Source organism: Dromiciops gliroides, chromosome 1 (assembly GCF_019393635.1).
Source record: "Dromiciops gliroides isolate mDroGli1 chromosome 1, mDroGli1.pri, whole genome shotgun sequence".
Classification (NCBI taxonomy): domain Eukaryota; kingdom Metazoa; phylum Chordata; class Mammalia; order Microbiotheria; family Microbiotheriidae; genus Dromiciops; species Dromiciops gliroides.
The window spans coordinates 181,533,972-181,557,682 of NC_057861.1; the positions used below are offsets into that span (position 1 = coordinate 181,533,972).

Genomic DNA, 23,711 nt, shown 5'->3' on the forward strand with positions numbered 1-23,711 from the left:
TTTGTAGTGAGCAAAAGAGGTGGAGCTACAGGAATTGTCTACTCTTAGGGGAGAAAATGTCAAGATATGGCTCTAGAGGTCCTCATCCTGAAAGATTTTTATTAGTTTGCCAAACTGTGTATTTGGGGGAAAGGGAGAAATCTGTTCAAATGAGAACTCATTCTGGTTATGAGGGGAAAGATTTCATAGAGCAAATCTGTCTGTTGAGTAGAGATTCTTAAGTTTTTTTGCATGTGTAATAGACCCTTTTGGCAGTCTAGTGTGCATTGCTTTCTCAGAATAAGGTTGTTTTTTTGTTTTGTTTTGGTTTTTTTGGTTTTTTTTTCAGTGAGGCAATTGGGGTTAAGTGACTTGCTCAGGGTCACACAGCTAGTAAATGTTAAGTGTCTGAGGCCGGATTTGAACTCAGGTCCTCCTGAATCCAGGGCCAGTGCTCTATCCATTGCGCCACCTAGCTGCCCCTAGAATAAGGTTTTTAAATAAAAATAATGTAAATAAACAGGATTACAAAAAAACCCCAAAATAGTGAAATACAGGTGTTCTTTTTTTTAAAAAAGCAATCTCTTGAATCCTAGATTAAGAACCCTTACAGAGGAACCAATACAGTTTATAAACATTTTTAGTGATGTGGATGGTCTGAGCAATTTAGGAACCACTCAGACATCTGGGATTGGAATCCTTAAAGGAAAGAGAACCTAAGAAAAAGTCCTTTTTGCTAAATAGAAAAGGGGGAAACATGATATGGAAAATGTGTTGATATCAGTTAATCATTACAATAAAAAGCCTAATCATTTGGATTCTGGGACCATAGTCCAGTCACAATTTTACACCCAGTGGAAGCTTTTGGAGAAATTGTCTGATAAATGTAAATTTATGAAGGGATGGCAAATATCAGTAATCATTATATTAGGATGATATAAAATATTTAGAAATATTATCTTAAGTTGGGTAAGCTTTGAGAAGGTTAAAAGAGAATGTAAATGGAAACTAAGTTAGTTAACATTCTATTGGGAAAATTGTATCTTGAAAAAATAAGCTTTAATAATGGTATATATGAATAAAAGGTAGTGTTTTGAGAGGCCCTTGAAATTCGTTCGATTTTTCCTCTTGTTGACCTTCATACTATGCCTAGGAATTAATTTAAAGGGATATTTCTTTATATCATTGGGGGAAAACTGAAACAATGAGTAGTTGAATGATTTGTTTCAGGCTTTTTTTGGTTACTCAGGACCAGAAACAGGATTTTAATTTAATTTAATTTTTTGAGCAAGGGCAATGAGGGTTAAGTGACTTGCCCAGGGTCACATAGCTAGTGTCAAGTGTCTGAGGTTGGATTTGAACTCAGGTCCTCTTGAATACTTTATCTACTGTGCCACCTAGCTGCCCCCTTGGGATATTTTTTTAAAAATTAGTTGAAACTGCTTTCTTTTTCAGGTCCTTTCTTTTCCAAAGACAACAAAATGCTGAATGATGAGCAACATTACCAGATTTATTTACCTTCAGCTTTGGAACCCATGTATAATGAGGGAGGCTGGGGCAGGGAGCACAGGGAGAGGGTCAGACTGCAGCAACAGTTATACCTCATCATTTTTTGCTTCCTGAATTCTGTGTCTATGCAGGTGATCGTCCTGGAAGCCAAAGACAGGATTGGTGGACGAGTCTGGGATGATAAATCCTTTAAAGGAGTTACGGTTGGAAGAGGAGCTCAGATTGTTAATGGCTGTATAAACAACCCTATAGCCCTAATGTGTGAGCAAGTGGGTTTCTCTAAGAGAGCTATACTATAACTAAGGGAAAGAATATTTATTTTCCATTATGTAGAAGCAAATTTTGACAACTAAAATACTTAATTTTTTTTAATCTCCTAAAAAAAAGAGTATTTGTAATACTTTCCTAAATGGACAAACCTTTAAGAACTTTTTATTTTTCAAGGTCTTTACTATCTTTCAAGGCTGCACCCAATTTTTTGAAGAGCTATAAAGAATAATATCTCCTTAAATATTTATTAATCTGTTAACTTTGAACTTGAGTTGTGTTTATGTATATTTGAGAGGGAAGGATGAGAGAGAGAAGGTGAGAAAATGAGGTCCGGAGAAAGAGAGAGAGAAAATAGGAAAGTGTAGAATGTAAAGGTAGTGAGAGAAAATTGATTCAGTATCAATAAATATTGATTAAACAGCATAGTACGGTAACCAGAGCATTGGACTTGGAGCCAGGAAGATCTTAGTTTGTACTCCACTTTAGACATTTCTTAGCTGTTTGACCCTTGGCAAGACACAACCTCAGCTTGTTTCTTTATCTGTAAACTAAGGGGATAGTAACAGCATAAACATAGGGTTGTTATAAGGATCAAATGGTATTTTGTACATAAAGCACTTTGTAAATCCTAAAGCATAATGTAAATGTAACCCATTAAGGAGCCTTAGAAAGTGTGATGCTGTACTTTGAACCTAAAGTTATTTACAAAAATTTTTCATAGTCCAATGGACTGCTTGAATTTAAAAGAACCTCAGTATCTGATTCAACCTCATTTTATAGAACAAGAAACAGAACTACAGGGGTTAAATGATTTGCTGGTAGTCAACCTATTAGTGGAAAAAACAGTTCTCCTGATTCCCAAGCTATACTCATTCCATTATACAACTGTACCATATTTCTTAAGTATTTTCCACAACCTGACAATTTTTGGCTATTCCTTCTCATGTTGGGATAATAACAGCATAAAAGTCATTCATCATACAATCATATAGATAGAGGAATTCAAAAGCACTTTGATGATCTCAACAGTATACAATAGGAAGTTTTTACACTTCTTTTCTGATTGGTGTGTCATGCCCTGGTGGGTGAATGTAACCCTGAGTGTCGAAGTCTACACCAGTTGTGACTCGATTGTGCAGGATGAGAGAACCATGTACATTGAACACTCAAGTTCACTTCACCAGAAGCCCCTGATTAATTATCTGAGACCTTTGAATATGGACTTTAAAATATTTTTTACCTTTTTGAGCCTTCTAAGTAAATACTGCCATTTAGCTGTCATTTGTTTTGAGGGCATTATCTGTGTGACTTTTAGTTTTATAAAAGAATAAATTAAAACAATTCTTAACAGAGACTTACCAGCTCTAAGTAGAAGCTGTAGAACTAGGAGTTCTTTTAATTTGTCATAAAGAGTGTTGGGATGTTAGGATTTTTTGGAGGGGGGTTTGTGATGATTTAAGAAAATATTTTTTTTTTCCAAGAAAAATGTCCATTTTTTTCATTCTCATTGTTTTGAAGCTTGGCATCCAAATGCACAAACTTAGAGAAAGATGTGACTTGATCCAGGAAAGTGGAAGAATCACTGACCCCACTATTGATAAGCGAATGGATTTCCACTTTAATGCCATTTTGGATGTTGTTGCTGAGTGGAGGAAAGATAAGACTCAGCTACAAGATGTTCCTCTAGGAGGTATGAAGGAGTTTGGTCTTCTCGATACCCAGTTTTTATAATAGCAAGCTTGAGTCTCTTTCTTTGATGATGGTATATAAATGGTATTGGATATTAACATCTTTTATCTAAGAATCTGAAACTTTTATGAATGTTAATCCTTATAAATGACCGTATATTTTATATTTACTTATTTTTACAGATGTTTTTCCAAATGAAATGTAAACTTCCTGAGAGCAGGGGTTATTTAATTTTTGTCTTTGCATACCCAGTACAGCACATTATCATTCATCAAGGGACAGCTAGGTGGCGCAGTGGATAGAGCACCGGCCCTGGAGTCAGGAGTACCTGAGTTCAAATCCAGCCTCAGACACTTAACACTTACTAGCTGTGTGACCCTGGGCAAGTCACTTAACCCCAATTGCCTCACTAAAAAAAAAAAAAAAAAAAGAATGCACAACATTATCATTTTGACAGACAAAAACTTTCCTTCATGGTTGATTCAGTAATCTTGTCTTAAATTTCAGTACTATATTTGAAATTGAAATCAAATTCAAAAGGCTGTCATTAAGTGCCAAGTTCTTGTAAAGTATGGTATGAGACACTGGAGATAGGAAAATGGGGGGAAAAAAAAGATGTTTCTGGTCCCAGGGATTTTACAGTTTATTAGAGAATAGAACATGAATATAAATGAGCAGTATATCAACCAGAATACAAGAACAAAAATAAGAGCTAAAGGAAAATTTGAGGAAAGAGAGAATACTTTGAGTGGGATGGTTAAGAATGAATTATCTGGGGGCAGCTAGGTGGCGCAGTGGATAGAGCACCGGCCCTGGAGTCAGGAGGACCTGAGTTCAAATCCGGCCTCAGACACTTAACACTTACTAGCTGTGTGACCCTGGGCAAGTCACTTAACCCCAATTGCCTCACTAAAAAAAAAAAAAAAGAATGAATTATCTGTCCCTGAACTTTAAAAATACTTAGAAATTGGGGAAGCTAGATGGCACAGTGGATAAAGCACCGGCCCTGGATTCAGGAGTACCTGAGTTCAAATCCAGCCTCAGACACTTAACATTTACTAGCTGTGTGACCCTGGGCAAGTCACTTAACCCCAATTGCCTCACAAAACAAACAAACAAAAAACTTAGAAATTGGCTAATATGACAGAAAAGGAAAATGACAAATGCTGAAAGGGGGATGTGAAAAAATAGGTACATTAAAGCACTGTTGGTGAAGCTGTGAACTGTTCCAACCATTCTGGAGAACTATTTGGAACTAGGTCCAAAGGACTATGAAACTATGTATACCCTTTGACCCATTAACGCCACTACTAGTTCTGCATCCCAAAGAGATCAAAGAAAAGGGGAAAGGACCTATATGTCCAAATATATTTAAAGCAACTCTTTGTAGTGGCAAAGGATTAGAAATTGAGAGGATGCCCATCAATTGGGAAATGGCTGAATAAGTTGTTGTATATGATTATGATGGAATATACTATTGTGCTGTAAGAAATGAGGAAGGGACAAAATTCATCTGGAAAAACAAAAAGTCAAGAATATCAAGGGAAATAATGAAAAAAAAAATGCACAGGAAGGTGGGTTAGCTGTACCAAATGTGGAGCTTTACTATAAAGTGGCAGTCATCAAAACTATCTGGTACTGACTGGCTAAGAAATAGAGTGGAGGATCAATGGAATAGGCTAGGCACAGGAGACACAGTAGCAAATGACATTAGTAGTGCAGTGTTTCATAAACCCAAAGACTCCAGCTTCTGGGATAGGAATTCAGTATTTGACAAAAACTACTGGGAAAACTGGAAGATAGTATGGCAGAAATTAGACATAGACCAACATTAAGATGTGTAAGACACCTTATACTAAAATAAGGTCAAAATGGGTACATGATTTAGACATAAGAGGTGATACCGTAGGTAAATTAGGAGAGGAAGGAATAGTCTACCTTTCAGATCTTTGGAAAGGAGAACAGTTTGTGACCAAATAAGAGATAGAGAATATTATGAAATGCAAAATGGATGATTTTGATTACATTAAATTAAAAAAGGTTTTGTACAAACAGAAGCAATGCATCCAAAATGAGAAGGGATGCAGAAAGCTGGGAAACAATTTTTATGGCCAGTACTTCTGATAAAGGTCTCTCATTTCTAAAATATATAGGGAACTAAATAAAATTTATATGAATCCAGGTCATTCCCCAATTGAGAAATGGTCAAAGGATATGAACAGGCAGTTTTCTGATGAAGAAATCAAAGCTATCTATTGCCATATGAAAAAATGTTCTAAATTACTGTTGATTAGAGAGATGCAAATTAAAACAACTCTGAGGTACCACCTGACACCTATCAGATTGGCTAATATGACAAAAAAGGAAAATAATGAATGTTGGAGAAGCTGTGGGAAAATTGGAACACTAAAACATTGTTGGTGGTGGAACACTAATGGTTGGTGGTCCAACCATTCTGGAGAGCAATCTGGAATTATGCCCAAAGGGCTATATAGCTGTATGTATATACCCTTTGACCCAGCAATACCACTTTTTGGTCTTTTTCCCAAAGAGATCATGGAAAAGGGAAAAGGACCCACATGTACAAAAATATTTATAGCTGCTCTTTTTGTGGTGGCAAGGAATTGGAAATTGAGGGGTTGCCCATCAATTGGGGAATGGCTGAACAAATTGTGGTATATGAATGTAATGGAATTCTATTGTGCTGTAAGAAACAATGAGCAGGAGGAGTTCAGAGAAACCTGGAAGGACTTTCATGAACTGATGATGAGTGAGATGAGCAGAACCAGAAGAACATTGTACACAGTATCATCAACTTAATGTGTTAGATTCTTCTCACCAATGCAATGGCACAGAAGAGTTCCAGGGGACCCATGATGGAAGGGGATCTCCAAATCCAGAAAAAAAACAAAACTGTGGAGTATAGATGCTGATTGAACCATACTATTTCTTTTGCTTTTGGTGCTGTTGTTTTTCTATTTTGAGGTTTTTCCTCATTGCTCTGATTCTTCTCTTATAATATGACTAATGCAGAAATACATTTGATGTTATGTGTGTGTGTGTGTGTGTGTGTGTGTGTATAAAACCTATGTCAGATTACCTGCTGTCTAGGGGAGAGGGGAGGGAGGGGAGGGAGGGAGAAAAAATCTGAAATTGGAAAGCTTGTATAAACAAATGTTGAGAACTACTTTTACGTGTAACTGGAAAAAAATAAAATACTTTTATTAGGAAAAAAAAGAAACGAGGAAGGGGTGATGTCAGAAAAACCTGGGAAGATTTCTGTGAATTGATGCAAAGTGAAGTGAGCAGATCCAGGAAAACATTATACACAGTAACAATATTGTAAGGATGATATAGTTTGAAGGACTTAGCTACTTTAATCAGTATAATGATCTACAACAGTTCCAAAGGACCCATGATAAAAAAAAAAATCCTATATTCCTTTAGAGAGAGAACTGATGAACTGTGAATGCAGATTGAAGTATACTTTTTTTACTTTCTTTTTTTTCCTTGTTATATTTTGTTTGTGTTTTCTTTGGCAATATGGTGAATAAGGAAATATGTTTGGCATAACCTCACCTGTATAATTGAAATCAAAGTGCTTGCCTTCTCACAGAGGGGGTAGGGAGGAAGAGAATTTGGAATTCAAATTTTTAGCAAAAGATTATCTTTCCCATCTCAGGAAATGAAAACTTGTTATATATGTACTTTCTAAAGACCCTATTTTCCCCTTTTGTAGAGTTAAATGTGTCCCCATTCAGTCAGGAGGGGAACCTGAGGAATTGGCTAACAAAATTTAAAAGTTCTTTTGTCCTGATATCTCCCTTTACAGAAAAGATCCAGGAAATCTATAAGGCCTTCATTCAGGAATCTGGCATCCAGTTCAATGAGCTAGAGGAACAAGTGCTTCAGTTCCATCTCAGCAACTTGGAATATGCATGTGGCAGCAATCTTAATCAGGTGGGCTTGGGTTTGTAAAAAGTGGGAGTTGGTCAAAAAAAGAGGTAGTATGGATAATCTGCTTTGGTAGAAATAGTTCAATGACTCATTTGGAACTTTTTCATCAATAAAATCATAGGCCTAGCCCTTCCCTTTCCTACTCCCCCCCCCCCCAATTGGATTTTCCTTTTTATAAACTTGAATCAACATGAACTCAAGATCAAATTTTTGTTGTTGTTCAGTTGTTTTCAGTTGTGTTTGACTCTTCATGACCCAATCTGGGGTTTTCTTGGCAAAGACGCTAGAATGGTTTGCCATTTCCTTCTCCAGTTCATTTTAAGATGAGGAAACTGAGGCAAACAGGGTTAAGTGACTTGCCTGGGGTCACATAGTCAGTAACTGTCTGAGGCCAGATTTACATACTTTCTATGTATGAGTTAACTATACAAAGTACTTGACACCTTCCAGAAGAATTAATACATTTGAAAGTTATGCTATTTTGATTTTAATCTTATTTTTTAAAGAAATCATTCATTATTTTTGGACTGATCCATATATGTAAACTGTAGTATACTGTGGTGGCAAGGAATTGGAAATTGAGGGGTTGCCCATCAATTGGGGAATGGCTGAACAACTTGTGGTATATGAATATAATAGAATACTATTGTGCTGTAAGAAACTATGAGCAGACAGATTTCAGAGAAACCTGGAAGGACTTGCATGAACTGATGATGAGTGAGATGAGCAGAACCAGGAGAACATTGTACACAGTATCAACAACATTATGTGCTGATCAACTGTGATAGACTTGATTCTTTTCAGCAATACAAGATAGTTCCAAAGGACTCATCATGGAAAATACTCTCCAAATCCAGAAAAAAAAGAACTGTGTAATATGGATGCAGATTGAACCATACTATTTCTTTTGTTTTTGGTGCTGTTGTTTTTCTTTTTTGAGGTTTTTCCTTTTTGTTCTGAATCTTCTTTCAAAGCAAGACTAATGCAGAAATTTGTTTAATGTGATTGTACATATATAACCTATATCAGATTACTTGCTGTCTTAGGGAGGGGGGGAGGGAAGGAGAAAAATTCGAAACTAGAAATCTTATAAAAACAAATGTTGAAAACTATCTCTACATGTAACTGGAAAATAATAAAATACTTTTATAATTTAAAACAAAATGTAGTATACTATGTTTTAGTTGTACTTGTTGCTAAGACCTAGAGTGCAATACTAAAATTATTAACTTGAATAGAATGTTATTATTCAAAACCTGCAGATTGAATATCAGTTCTCTTAATGCTAGGTGGCACTGGCCCTCAAGTTGGGAGGACCTGAGTTCAAATCTCACCTCAGACACTAGCTGTGTGATCCTGAGCAAGTCACTTAACCCCAATTACCTTAAATAACATGCAGGGCCATCTCCACTTGTGTGATGTATACCTTGCCCACTGGACCCAGATGGCTCTGGGGGAGAGAGTGAGGTTGGTGACCTTGTACAGGCCTCCCTCACTTAAATCCAATTCAGTGCAAGTCATGACATCACCTTGATGTCATGGTCCTTTTGGAGAATGAAGGACAAACAACAACTATTAATGACATGTTGCTTTAGTAGAATCATAGCACTTGGAACAGACCCAAGATGTCATCTACCCTAATTATGAACTCCATCTACTTTATTAGTTTTATTTTCTCCTCTTCTGTCCACTTTAAACATTGTGATTGAGATAATCCCACTTTGTAATTTCATACTCGTTTTGACCTGAGTTGGATGTGAGCTTGAGGCAAAGACTAGATACATTTTGTATTTGAGTCTCACTAGATTCAGATTAGCTCTTAAATTCCCTGTTTACCCAGGAACAAGTTCTTAATGTAAGGCCAGGATCAAACTCTGAAAAGGCCAAAGCCAGTATAGATTGTTTTTGTTTTTGTTTTTTGCGGGGTTAAATGACTTGCCCAGGGCCACACAGCTAGTAAGTGTCATGTGTCTGAGGCCACATTTGAACTCGGGTCCTCCTGAATCCAGGGCCAGTGCTCTATCCACTGCGCCACCTAGCTGCCCCTATAGATTGATTTTTATCACAACATTTAAGGGCACAGATGAAGTAGATGTGTCTAGTGATTTGAATATATCTTTTATTTCTTTTGAATGTTAGCTTATGCATATGTGACCTATGACCTTTAAAATATAAAAAGCACAGAGTTCTCAGAATAGAATCAAGGATATGAAAATCTTTATGGGCTTGTAACCTACCCTGTCCACTTTTGTGTTAGTCTACATGGGATCTTGATAGCCCTATATTGCTTTACGTGTTTCCCCATCATGAATTCCCTTCAGGACCTGCCAGTTGTGGCTGCATTGGCTCACATAGTCATATGTGTTTATTGCCTCACCTACTGTTCCACAGGTGTCTGCTCGCTCATGGGACCACAATGAGTTCTTTGCTCAGTTTGCTGGTGATCACACACTTCTGACTCCAGGGTATTCTGTAATAATTGAGAAGCTAGCTGAAGGACTGGACATTCGACTTAAATTTCCAGTGAGTATTAGCAAAAGTAGATTACTTTGGTGGTTGAGTTTAATTTGTTTCCAGGGCAGGTACAGTTTAGGTGATTGGGAGGTCATAGAGAACTTAATTGTTTTCACAGTGCATGCATGTGGGTATTGAGCCCTGTTTGACATGTTTTTCCATGGAAGTATTTTGTATACATTCTGTTAGGCTGTGGCTAGTATCATTACCCTTCCTAATTGGGTACCTGCAGCTACTCTAAAGTAATTGGGTTTCATTTCTTTAAAAGATCTTTGCATATCTCAGGGCCCAGTGATTTGTCTTTGCATAATTGTTTCTTTTGAATAGGTTCGGACCATTGACTATTCTGGGGAAGACGTCCAAGTCACTACCATAGATGGCACAGTTTGGGCAGCACAAAAGGTAACTAATGCTTTGCTTCATTTTCTTTTTCTCTATCATTACCATTGGGTTTTTTCAGGGGCACAGGTTTTTTTGGATACTTTTTTGGTGACAGTATACATAAACCCCAACAAGCTTAGAGCTGATTCCTAAAAACAAATTAAAATAACATGAGAATGATTGTGATGAATAGTCTCTACAACATTACACATTAATAATTTACTATATGGTAAAAGAAAGGAAGGGTGTGAGTTATAATTTTAATAAGCTAATATCAATGTTTCCACATGCCGATGGTATCAGAGGTGCAGACCTCAGATTTAAAGTCGTGTTTAGGGGCAGCTAGGTGGCGCAGTGGATAAAGCACTGGCCCTGGATTCAGGAGGCCCTGAGTTCAAATCCGGCCTCAGACACTTGACATTTACTAGCTGTATGACTCTGGGCAAGTCACTTAACTCTCATTGTCCCACCCCCCCAAAAAAAGTCGTGTTCATTCATATAGTTGTGATCATTATCTGTGATATTGGTTTACTTTTGTTTTTTTTGATTGTGCATTACTTTGTATGCGTCTTCATTTCTTTAAGCTCTTCATATTTGTTGTTCTTTACCACCCCATAATATTTATTCCATTTCATTGATGTGCTATAGTTTCTTCAGCTATTTCCCACTTGTTGGGCTTACAGTTCCTTTCCAACTTTTTGCTGATAGAGCTGCTCTGAATATTTTTGTGGGTCTTTTTCTTGCATAATTACAGATTGCTTTCCAAAGTGGCTGGATCTATGCCTAGCCCTTAAAGGTGCCTGGTTACGTGGCAGTTATTTTTAATGGCTTTTGTTTTACATTCTAGATAACTGTAGTCTTCAGGAATTTTGGGGGGCAAGGCTACATTGCACATTTTGATGAAAGCATCAAAAAGACAACAAGCTTCTGTCAGGAATTTAGTCTAGAAAGCCATTTCTGGGATCTGCCATAGGCTTGGCGAAATGCAGATTTAGTCCAGTCCCTTGCACAGCCTCCAGTACTTGGTGTCATAGTTCAGTTCATGTTAAGAACGATCACCCTGAAACATGATAAAGTCCTCAATTATCCAGGAGAGATTCATCTTGGTTGGAATAGCAAACTGCGCATTGTCATGGAAACTGCTCTCTTCATGCCTTTCCATCTGCTTCTGGAATGTACTTCCTCCTCAGCTCTGTCTCTTATAATCTCCTTTCTTCCCTTCTGGGGTGAGTTCAGGTGCCATTTTCTTGTCGGAATCCCTCTCTGATCTTCCTAGTTATTATTCTTGTGTTCCTGCTGGAATTATTTGTATACACATCGGTTTACATGTATTCTAACTAAATTGTTGTCCCCATCTCCCTTTCCCCCTGAGCCTTGAGGACAGGGACTTTTTTCTTTTGACTTTTTGGCCCCCATTCCTATGAAAATGCCTTACATAGACAATGTCCTTTAAAATAGATTAGGTCTCAGGGGCCAGCTAGTCCAATCCATACCTAAATAAGAACACCTGACAAACATTCATCTAAAGGTCTCCCTCCCTCCATTGGGGGGTAGCACTACCTCATAAGGTAGCCCACTTCCTTTTTGTATGGCTCTGATTATTACGAAGTTTTCATTTATATTGATCCTAAATTTGCTTCTCTGTAGCTTTCAGGTCCTATATCCACCCCATCTACCACCCCCAGAGCCAAGCAGAACAAGTCATGTGGCAGTCTTCCCACTATATAAAGACAATGATCATTTCCCCCCTCTACCTCCCTTTACCCTGCTACCTCCAGATTGTTATTTCAGGAAAAATGTTTCCACTTCAGGGCAGCTAGATGGCACAGTGGATAGAGCACCGGCCCTGGAGTCAGGAGTACCTGGGTTCAAATCCGGCCTCAGACACTTGACACTTACTAGCTGTGTGATCCTGGGCAAGTCACTTAACCCCCATTGCCTCACTAAAAACAAACAAACAAACGAACAAACAAAATGAAGCCTTAGATCAGACTTGATTTCTTAGCTGAGCTCACAGTCTGCTAAAATCTCCAGATAACTTTTCAGACAAACTCCTACCTAGCTACACCTTCTCATCTTATCCTTATACAATTGATTTTGGGAACCCAAATATAAGACTTTGCACTTAGCCCTTTTAATTTTAATCTTATTTGACTGGGCCCAGCATTCCAGCTCTCCAAGACCTTTTGGAATCTTTACTATTATCTCCCCTCTCAGAAGCTCCTTTCAGTTTTGTGACATCTACCAATTGGATAAGTATACCAGCTCTTATGAAATGCAAGCTCCTGGAGGTATAAGGGACTGTGTTAGTTTTGCCTCGTATCCCTAACACATAACACAGTGTATGGTACATAGTAGGTGTTTAATAAACAATTATTGAATTGAATCTATGCCTTTATTCACATCCTTGGGGCCTCCTCTTGAGTCCTCCTTTCAAGTTAACATTGAACTATTAATAATTACTTTCAACAGCTAATGGCATTGTTGGTTACTCCATATATTTCTGTCCTTTCCATAAGAATAGCATGAGAGACTTGCCAGATGTTTTGCTTAAATCTAGGTAAACTCTATGAGATAAATGATTATTTCTCTCATGTTAATAGACAATTATTAAAATTGGGGAGGGGTCGGCTAGGTGGTGCAGTGAATAAAGCACCGGCCCTGGATTCAGGAGTAACTGAGTTCAAAGCCAGCCTCAGACACTTGACACTTACTAGCTGTGTGACCCTGGGCAAGTCACTTAACCCCCCATTGCCCCACAAAAAAAAAAATGGGGAGACCCCAGCTTTTTTCTTGTCCTCTTTCAGAGTCCAGTCTTTCAAGGACAAGGCTAATGGAAGATAGGATTAACATTTCCCTTATTCTGGATATTGCCACTCCACCCAACTAGTTTAGGCTTGGGTCTGGGATATAAATTTTTTGAATAGATTGCCCAAGGCTGGGGGATAAATTAGAAGTAATTGAGGTAATCAAAGAATAGGTTCAGCCCCTCATTACCATGTTCATTCTCATTAATTATTAACCAGAGTTGATTGCCACTTTCAGGAATAGGCTCTTCCAGGGGCATATAAACCATGAGCCTGCTGCCATGCTTGTCTTTGGCATTTGAGTGCACCAATGACCTCCTTTTAATTAAAATGCTGGCACTATTTGTGTGTGTGTGTGTGTGTGTGTGTGTGTGTGTGTGTGTGTGTGTGTGTTTGGGTGAGGCAGTTGGGGTTAAGTGACTTGTCCAGGGTCACACAGCTAGTAAGTGTCAAGTGTCTGAGGCCAGATTTGAACTCAGGTCCTCCTGACTCCAGGGCTGGTGTGGCATTATTAATAAAATGACTAATTACAGGGGCAGCTAGGTTGTGCAGTGGATAAAGCACCAGCCCTGGATTCAGGAGCACCTGAGTTCAAATCTGGCCTCAGACACTTGACACTTACTAGCTCTGTGACCCTGAGCAAGTCACGTAACTCTCATTACCTTGCAAAAACACATAAATAAATGAATTAATTTTTAAAAAGACTACCCAAAAATCATATCTTTTGAACTTTTAAAATTATACATCTATCTCTGCTATGGCCCTGACCTATCATTCAAGTATTCTTGTCAAAAGGAGAACAAACTTAGTTTGGCAAAACTTTTTCTTATGCAGCTGTACTGACTTTTTGTGCTCAAGTTTTCCAAGAATCTGTCAGACTTACTGACCTATAGTTTAAAGACTCTATTCCCTTCCCTTTTTTTTTTTTTTTTGCGGGGCAATGGGGGTTAAGTGACTTGCCCAGGGTCACACAGCTAGTAAGTGTCAAGTGTCTGAGGCCGGATTTGAACTCAGGTACTCCTGAATCCAGGGCCGGTGCTTTATCCACTGTGCCACCTAGCCGCCCCCTATTCCCTTCCTTTTTAATAAATTGAGGCAACATTTGCCCTTCTTCAAACTTGTATTGCTTCTTTCCTTCTCAAAGGTCTTTCAGAGGTCAGTGACTGGCTGGTGAACAATATCGACCAGTTTTTACAGTACTTTGGGATGCGTTTCATCTGGGCCTGAGGACAGAAATTCATTTAGGGGAGCCAAGAGCTCTCTTTCTCATCTTGTCTAGTGGTGTCTACACTTTTTTTAAAAATAACATCCATTGGTAAAAAAATAATTGAATACACACTCCAGTATGTGTACATTTGTCAATCATATACATGTACTACTATGCTAATGATAAATACATATAACACACGCAAAATAAAATTTGAAGAGTGAAATACAGAAAATATTTTAAATAAATTTTTATTTTTCATAAAAACTTTTTTTGCTTTCACTAAAATTAATATTGGAAGAGCAATGTGATTGAATCTGCTAAATTAATTTTGAAAAATCCTTATTTAAGGCATTGGTGATGTATGAGTTGAACACCTAGTTCCAACATCCATTTATTTTGATTCTTGGTCTCACAAAGACACATAGATTGAAATGGAACAGCGTATCATTGACGGTACTTACCAAATCATAGTACTCACTTTTTAGCCTCATACAAATTATGCAAAGGTTTTTGCTGAAGTATAGTTAGTAAATTTCCATCTTCCCTTTTCTAGTGTCAGTCAATTGTTCTTGAAACTAATCAGGAGACATCACATTTACTTATACACATACACACATTTCTTTTTTTTTCTTTTTTTAATCTCTTGTGGTGTAGAAGTACAGTTACCTATAAGCCTTACAGGCTGATTGAACAGAAGCTTTGATCTGCTTTGTTTTTGACCTGAGCCAGTTCACTACCTCTTGGGCAGCCTAGGAGGCCCCTATACCATCTGGGAATTCATCATTTTGGGGCTGGAATTAGTACAGTTGCCAAATTGGTTTTAAGCCTACCATAGCCCAGAACTCTCAAACTCAAGTGGACCACTAGCCTCAATTTTCCCCAGTAGGATAGATTACAAGTGTGTACCATTGTACTAAATGCATTTTTCATTCATTCATTCATTCATTCATTCATTCATTTATTTATTTATTTTTGCTGGGCAATGAGGGTTAAGTGACTTGCCCAGAGTCTGAGGCTAGATTTGAACTCAGGTCCTCCTGAATCCAGGACCAGTACTTTATCCACTGTGCCACCTAGCTGCCCTGTATTTTTGTATTTTTGACATTTGGGTTCAAAACCCAGTGAAACTGCATGGAAGATTTTTTAATAGGTTAGAAAAGTTCATTTCCAAGTTTTTAAAATGTTCAGGTATGAAAGTTTTTATAGGTGATACATTTATATAACAACAAAAAGCTTATTTTTAAAATGTCTTCTGGGGCAGCTAGGTGGTACAGTGGATAAAGCACTGGCCCTGGATTCAGGAGGACCTGAGTTCAAATGCGGCCTCAGACACTTGACACTTACTAGCTCTGTGACCCTGGGCAAGTCACTTAACCCCCATTGCCCCACAAAAAAATAAAATAAAATAAAAAAATGTCTTCCTAATTTTGATATCTTTTATTCTAACACTAACTAATTACCATACACTTAGGATGAGGTTCAAAGGTGATAGTGGATGTAAACCCATATTTCAAATAATCTCAAGAATCTTGTGGTTTTTACCTCTGACTTCTATTGGATTGTGAGCTCCTTGAGGGCAGGCCTGATCTTTTGCCTCTTTTTGTACCCCAGTGCTTAGTACAGTGTCTGGCTTATAGTAAGTGCTTAATAAATATTTATTGACTTGCTTCTTGTTGTATCTAGTTAGAGTATTATTGTTTTTACCCTGCAATGTGACTGGTGAAGAGTTCTTAACAGGAACAGAGATGTCCACTTTGGAATTGTCTTGTTCCTTTGTCTTGTGTTTTAATTCATGTGCTAAATAATATTGTAAATCTGAAGTTTCTTTTCAGGATTCTTTTAAAGTCATTTGTCCATTTTGTTGGTGCTAGTTTGGTTAAAACCAGACCACACAATCCATAAATGTACCTAATTGGGTAAATGGAAACAGCAACGTGTCACAAAGAATTTGAAATCAATTGAATTTATGAGGGTGCTGCTGTCAACCTGAGTTATAAAATTCTTAATCTTCCTTCAAGATATCTTGTATACCATATGTGACATATGACTGCCTGACATAGAATGAGGGCCCCACTAATGATTCATATATTAAATATTACTAAGGTTTAATTATTTTTTAGAAAAAAATTAAATAGAAATAGAAATTCTAATTTTTTTTTTCTGGCCTCCCAGTGAACCATTTTGTACAACCCACTTTGGGGACCACTGGCTTAATCCATAATTAGCTTAATATTTCATAGGTAGTAGGTAGTAGTCACGATTTAAACCCAAGTCCACCATTGCTGCCTATATCATATCTTCATGCCAAAGTTGGGGTGTTTCTCTACAATTCTTCATCCTTTTCCTTTTTCCAGGCAGCCTGTAGTATACTTGGCTAACAGTGCCCCTTTCAGTTTGGCCCTGCTGATCTTCACCTGGGCTACATGGGCTAAGAGGGCAGCAGGTCTCTTTGTTATCAGGTCAGCCTGACGCTACACCAGCATTTTTTAGCTGGGATTGAACAAGCTCCCTTGGATTCTTATTGGATATTCTCTTAACTTCACAGCATCAGGGGCTCCATATTATAATTTCTTGGAGAAAAACAGCTGCTGCTCCTCCTTCCTTCTCTTTTGATGAACCTCATCTGTTACTTGGCTTCAGGTATTCTGTTGTGCTTTCCTTTCTCATTTTCCAGCCTTCTTACAAGCTCAGAATTCCTTTTCATATCCTTTTTAGTTACTGTTTAAAAAGTTCTTTTCTCCTCAATAAACTGAAGAATGAAGAGGGAGTCCTTGAGTCCCTTACCCTTCCTTTCTATAAAGCTGACCCACCTGCCCTTTGACTAGAGATAGCTGTCACTTAGCTACGGTAGAAGTAAAAATGCTTGTTATAATGCTACATTGCAGCAAAATGAGATTCTCTCTTTGTTTTTCTTCCTAGTAACTCTATTTGAGAATGACTGTTTGGAATGGTGGTGCAGCACATATTGGTCTGGGCCTGGAGTCAGGAAGCCTCATCTTCCTGAGTTCAGATCTGGTCTCAGACATTTACTGTGTGATCCTGGGCAAATCATTTAATTCTGTTTGCCTCAGTTTCCTCATCTGTAAAATGAGCTGGAGAAGGAAATGGCAAACCACTCTAGTATCTTTGCCAAGAAAACCCCAAATGGGGTCACAAAGAATTGGATATGACTGAAAAATGACTGAACAGCATCTGGAATGTGTTGTCCTAAAATTAATAAACAGTTACAAGGCTGCTCAAGTGTCTAATTTTGAATTAACTAGAAAAATCAGTTAAGGAGAAATACCTTGTACCATGTACATTCTGGCTTATCAAGGTATTTGCTATAAATGGATGTTTTCAATTCGTTTTTTGAGATTTAATTTATTGACTACTTCAGTCCTCATTGAAAAAGGTATTTAAACCTATTAATTATTAAACGTATTGATATAGAAACATAGACCTTTTAGTGCCTAGCTTCTTAAACTGTGGGTCACATATGGGGACATATAACTGAATATGGGGGTCACGAAAAATTTGGCAACAGTAAAAAAAAAGTTATGTTTAACTATTGTATATACTTATATACTTAGGGTTGCATAACAATTTCTCAGGCAGAAAGGGTCATGAGTGGAAAATGTTTCAGAAGCCCTGCTCTAGTGGACCTAATATGGTTGAGATGGTAAGGCACAAACTCATAGAGCATAGAATAATCTATTTGCTCTTTTGGTTTTCAGTACATCATATGCTACCATGGAATTGCTATATTTATTGTACTCTCTCCCCACCCCACCCTCCCAAGTGAATTGCCTTGATGGTAAATTCATGGCAGGGTGGTAGACACTTTAGCATTGGGATTTTTAGTAGTTAAGGCAATACCCAGATTGTGTAACTTAGAATGGAAGGGACCTTAGTGATCATTTAGTTGAATTCTCTCATCTTGCAGATGAAGACGCCAAGGGCATAGAGGGTAAAATGATTTGTCCAAGGTCACATAGTAAGTTGGCAGAACTGGGGCACAGCCTCAGGAGCTACACTGGGCAAAGCTGCCTATCTAGATTTTATCATAAAGCAATTGTTGAGTTTTGGGGGAGCTAATACAAGCCATAGTTTATGGGATAAAGCCTTTCCCCATTGTCAATCCAGGAAAATAACTATAGGCAAACAGTTTTCCAACTTATATTTGATGTACCAAAGTCACATCTTCAGCAGATAGCTATATCCGTGCTTGTTGCTTCTGCTGGAACCTAGCCTCATGCGTGTGCCTTTTGAGGGTCAGTTGCTTGTGTTTCCGAAAACTTTTCTGCTATCAAGAAAACAAGACCAGATTCAAGACATCAGGCTTTAAGCACTTTCCCTACCTCTTTTCCCTCCTCGATGGGGTAATTTGTATTTTTCCTTCCTTTGGTTTTAAAAGTATTGGATTTGATTTTTACTTTGGAAGTATCTGACTTTTAAGTGTGTTTTCAGATTTTCACATACCTAGTTAAGACATTAATAGGGTCTGTGTAATTATTGGTGCTGTACTCATTTCTAGGAGTACTTTTTCCACACACTTTAGAGTATTCTCCAATATACATTCCATTTCTGTCAAAATTGTTGCTGAGAGTTGCCAATCTGAAAAATTTTCTTCATGATGTTCGGTTGCCTGCAGTACTTTTCCTATGGGCCTGTCAAAAGCACTGTCTGTCCTTCAGGGTCCAACTCAAACCCTTCTTATTCCACAAAGCCTGTTCTAGGTCCTCCAGCCCACACTGATTTTCCTTCTCAGAATTCTTATTTTACATAATCATTATCACCCAGTTTACTATTTCCTTATTCTTTACTTGTTTCTTGTATTAGTAATTGTTAAGCTCTTGTATCCCTCACATTGTCTGGGTAATAGTAAGTATTCAGTAAATACTGCATTGGTCTGAATATAGACCACTTCAAAGATTTCAGAAATGTGTATTTTTTACACACACACACACACACACACACACACACACACACACACACACACACACACGGTATGGGTAAAGGTGGGGGAGCATCCTCTGAAAAACAGTAGCAGTTTTAAATTATAGTAATAAGCTTTATGAGTCAGACTTGAGGATGGAGGGGGATATGGCTCATATTTGAACCAATTCCACAATACTTGTTGATTTTATTTAATAATAAATTTCAGTGGAAGAAATAATATGCTAGTATGTTATACCCTTATACTATGCTTTGGCTTTTTTCTTTTCCCTCTTCTGATTCTGAAATCATGAAAGTGTTTTAAATCTGGTTATAAACTTATTAGAGCATTTGTGTTACTCATCTGCCATATGTGTATCGTTGGGTTTTTTTAAATTACATTTTATTCTTTTCAGTAAAGAAAAATCAGTTTTCTCTCCCATCCACCCAACTCTTCACCACTGGGGGGGAACCCCCCTCCAAGAAAAACAAAAACTTTTAAATAAATATGCCTAGTGAAGCAAAACAAATGACTGCAACGTCCGTGTCTAAATATATGTATGTATATGTGCATATGTCTGTACACATTAGGGTATTTACATACATGTATATGCATATATGTCTATATATGTAGACATATATGCATGTTACATATGTTTCCTTATTCTGTATTCTGAGTATATCTGTGACAATAGGTAATAGTGTGGAGGGGCTCCTTGAACTTATTTTCTTGAGTTGCCCTATTTCCCAGAGATGAAGCTCCCTTAAACTAGCATGAGAGCGATCTTTCAAAACTGACCTCTAGTAAGCTTTCAGTGCCCTTGAACCCAAGTCAGATACAAGGCTGGTTCTGGCTAGTCTGCCCAGACTGAAACTGTTTGTGCAGCTGAAACCCTTTTAGATAAGTAGAACATCTTCCCTCCATGGTCTGATGTTCCCCAAGTCCTCCTGCTCCCTTTCACTCCCCCTTTCCTTCTGGTCCCTTTCTCCTCCCATGCCCCACTCCCTTTTGGGAAGAGATTGCCCTCCACTCCTCCCATGAGATCTCCCCTTTTTGTCTTACTCCATAAATATCCAAGGCTTGGTCTATATTGGGCTCCTTGGTATAAGGAGTTCCTACATGTACGTGCCTTTCTCTTGTAATAAATCAAGTTCCTACCCATGTTTTGTGGAATTGTGACTTGTGTTTAACAGTAGCATGTTTCATCATGAGTCTTCTGAAATCTTAGATGGTCATTTTATTAATAAGAGTTCTTAATGTCTTCAAAGTTGTTTTCACAGTGTTATTGTTATTATAATTTTTTCTCCCAGTTTTGCTCACTTTACTCTGCATCAGTTTATCTAAACCTTTTCAAGCTTATCTGAAACCATCCCCTTCATCATTTCTCATGGTACAGTAATACTCTATTATATTGATATATCATAATTTGTTCAGTCAATCCTCAATTGATGGGCACCTCCTAGTTCCCAGTTCTTTGCTACTACCAAAAAAAAAAAAAGAGAGAGAGAGAGCTATTCTTTAAATATATTTGTACATATAGGTTCTTTTCCTCTTTTTGGGGGGTGGGGGTGAGGCAACTGGGATTAAGTGACTTGCCCAGGGTCACACAGCTATTATGTGTCAAGTGTCTGCACCTAGATTTGAACTCAGGTCCTGACTCCAGGGCTGGTGCTCTATCCACTGTGCTACCCAGCTGCCCCTCCTTTTTTTTTTTTTTTTAAATCTCTTTGGAGTATGATAGTGGTATTGCTAGATCCATACTTATGCAGAGTTTACTAACTTTGGTGGAAAAGTTTCAGATTTCTCTACACAATGACATAATGCATTTATATGCTTGTTTCCCTTCAGGCTAGCATTGATCATTTTCTTTTTTTATAATTTTCTTATTTTGTCATAATTGTTAATATAATTGAGTATGAGGTAGAGTGACATTAATTTTAATTTCTCTAATTATTAGTTATTCAGAACATATTTTTCTCATGGTTATTGATAACTTAGCAGATTGCCTCTTTATATTCTTTGGTCATTTATTTGTTCATTGTTTTGTTTTCCACAGGTCTTAGTCACAGTACCTTTGTCCTTGCTCCAGAAAGGTGCTATTCAGTTTAATCCACCATTGCCGGAGAGGAAAATAAAAGCTATCAACAGTTTAGGAGCAGGAATCATTGAAAAGGTAATTTAGATGACTTTGGTCAGCCTTTGGAATTAAAGAATCAGTAGTAAGTAGTTGGTTTGTGAGATGTTCTAGTGTATTCTAGATCTCTACAGGCTTGTCCTCATTCTTCTTGGATGCATTCCTGGAGGGCAGGGGGCTTGGGGAAGGCACTGTGAATTATGTTGTTGTTTGTACTTCGTTCTTGAAGAGAACAGTGACATTGGGGTGATGTCATGACTTGCAGTGAATTGATTTTAAGTGAGGCAGGGCTGTGCAAGGTCACCAACCTCACTCTCTTCTCCAGAGCCATCTGGGTCCAGTGGCAAGGTATATATCAGGATGACTGGGGATAGCCCCAGATGTTTAAGGCAATTGGGGTTAAATGACTTGCCCAGGATCACACAGCAAGTGTCTGAGGTGAGATTTGATCTCAGGTCCTTCCAACTTCAGGCCAGTGCTCTATTCACTGTGCCACCTCGCTGTCCCACTGTGAATTATAAAATAGTTAACGGTCAGGCAAGAAGGTACCTACTGGAGTGGTTCCCAAAAGAGAGCCATTGGATGTTGGATTAGTATGAACACAGATTCAGAGCACAAGGTGTTTAGCAGCTGTTGGAGTCAGGTCTCTGGGTGAGCCCACTATGTGTCAAGAGCAAACAGGTTTTTCCATGATGGAACTACACAATGAAAACAGGATCTAGTATCTTATGTGTATGTTAATGTAGCAGAACTAGTAAAAAGAACAACATGTGTACTCTCTCATAAGTTTTAAAATTTAGAAGCAGCATTCGTTAAGAAGAGCCCTTTATTTACTTCTTTGCAGTAATCACTCCAAGTTGAGTCCAAATCAAACTGCAAAATAAACTTTGGCAAATGATTATCTTGACACACACTGTATTCCAGGCACTGTGTTAAGTGCTAGGATTATAGAAAGAGACAAAAGACATTCCTTGCCCTCAGGGAACTTACTTTGGACTCCTAGAGAACTCTAATGGGGAAAACAGCATGCAAATAGATTTATACAAAGCAAGCTATATATAGGATAAATAGGAAATAATTAAGAGGGGGAGGTACTAGAATTAAGAGGGGTTAGGAAAGACTTCCAGAAAAAGATGGGATTTTTGTTGGGACTTAAAAGAAGCCAGGGAATCCAGTAGGCAAAGTTGAAGCAGGAGAGCGTTTTAGGAATGGGGGGCTGCCAGAGAAAATGCCCAGAGCCAAGAGATAGAATATCTTGTTTGTGGAATAGCCAGAAGGCCAGGGTCATGGACTGAAAAGTACATGATGAGAAGCAGGGTGCAAAAAGACTGGAGAGGAGTGGGGTGGGTTGTGAAGGGCTTTGGATGCCAAACAGAGGATTGTGCATTTGATCCTGGAGGCAACAGGGAGCCAAAATCACTCTGGTGGCTGAATGAAGAATGGGTTATAGTGGGGAGAAACTGAAGCAGGCAGACCCACCAGCAGGTGTCCAGGCCTGAGGTGATGAGAGCCTGCACCAGAGTGCTGGCAGTGTTGGGGGGGGGGGGGGCGGTATTTGAGGGAAGTTGCAAAGGTGAAATTGACATGCCTTGGCAGCAAGTTAGATATGGGATGCTAATTCACTGTTGGTGGTGTTGTGAATTGATCCAACCATTCTGGAGGGCCATTTGGAACTATGCCCAAAGGGATATAGAACGGTGCATACGCTTTGATCCAGCAATGCCACTGCTAGGTTTTTTTTCAGAATGGGGAAGACACGAGCATGTTTTTAGGTAAAAGGAGATGAGCTAGTAGAGAGGGAGAGATCAAAAATAGGTGCTAGAGTGGGGATAACATGAGGGTGGTAGTACTCTGTTGGAGGAGATAGGATGGAATGGGATCACTTGAACAAGTGGAGGGATTAGTCTTGGTAAGGAGTAAAACCACTTGATCATGTGAACCCAAGGTAAAGGAAGCGAGAATGGCAGAAGGTACCAGAGTGATAGGAGATGAGGAAGAAGGGAGAAGGAGCTCATGGCCAGTGGCTTTAGTTTTTTTTCTGTGAAATATGAGGCAAGGATCCCAGTAGAGAGAGTATGGGCAATGGAAACATGGGAGTATGAAGAGGGATTAAAAAAAGTCTTGAAGAGCCACTGTGGAGAGTGGGATAGTGAATTGATAAGGGAGAAGGTGGAATTGTGTAACAGTTGAAGTTGTATATGGTTTTGTCTTTTATTTTATTTTATTTGGCTTTGTCTTGTATAATATAAATTTGTAATGAATTTAGAATGGTTGTGTGATTTTCTCTATTTTTATTCAGTATGTTTGTAGGAGCAAAGGCAGTGAAGGGTAGGAGTGATCCAA

At 38.3% G+C, this 23,711-nt stretch overlaps 1 protein-coding gene across 8 annotated transcripts in view; it reads left to right on the forward strand.

The window, feature by feature from the left end:
- Positions 1-23,711, forward strand: part of KDM1B (lysine demethylase 1B) — a 55,015-nt gene that overhangs the window by 21,747 nt on the left and 9,557 nt on the right. For 7 of the 8 annotated variants that reach the window (XM_043980647.1, XM_043980663.1, XM_043980649.1 and 4 more), the window contains 6 exons: positions 1,620-1,757; positions 3,277-3,448; positions 7,280-7,407; positions 9,796-9,927; positions 10,246-10,320; positions 21,291-21,407. In XM_043980647.1, the coding sequence (XP_043836582.1) occupies positions 1,620-1,757; positions 3,277-3,448; positions 7,280-7,407; positions 9,796-9,927; positions 10,246-10,320; positions 21,291-21,407 (762 nt within the window). The remainder of the gene's footprint in view (positions 1-1,619; positions 1,758-3,276; positions 3,449-7,279; positions 7,408-9,795; positions 9,928-10,245; positions 10,321-21,290; positions 21,408-23,711) is intronic. The other variant, XM_043980668.1, reaches the window with a different exon arrangement.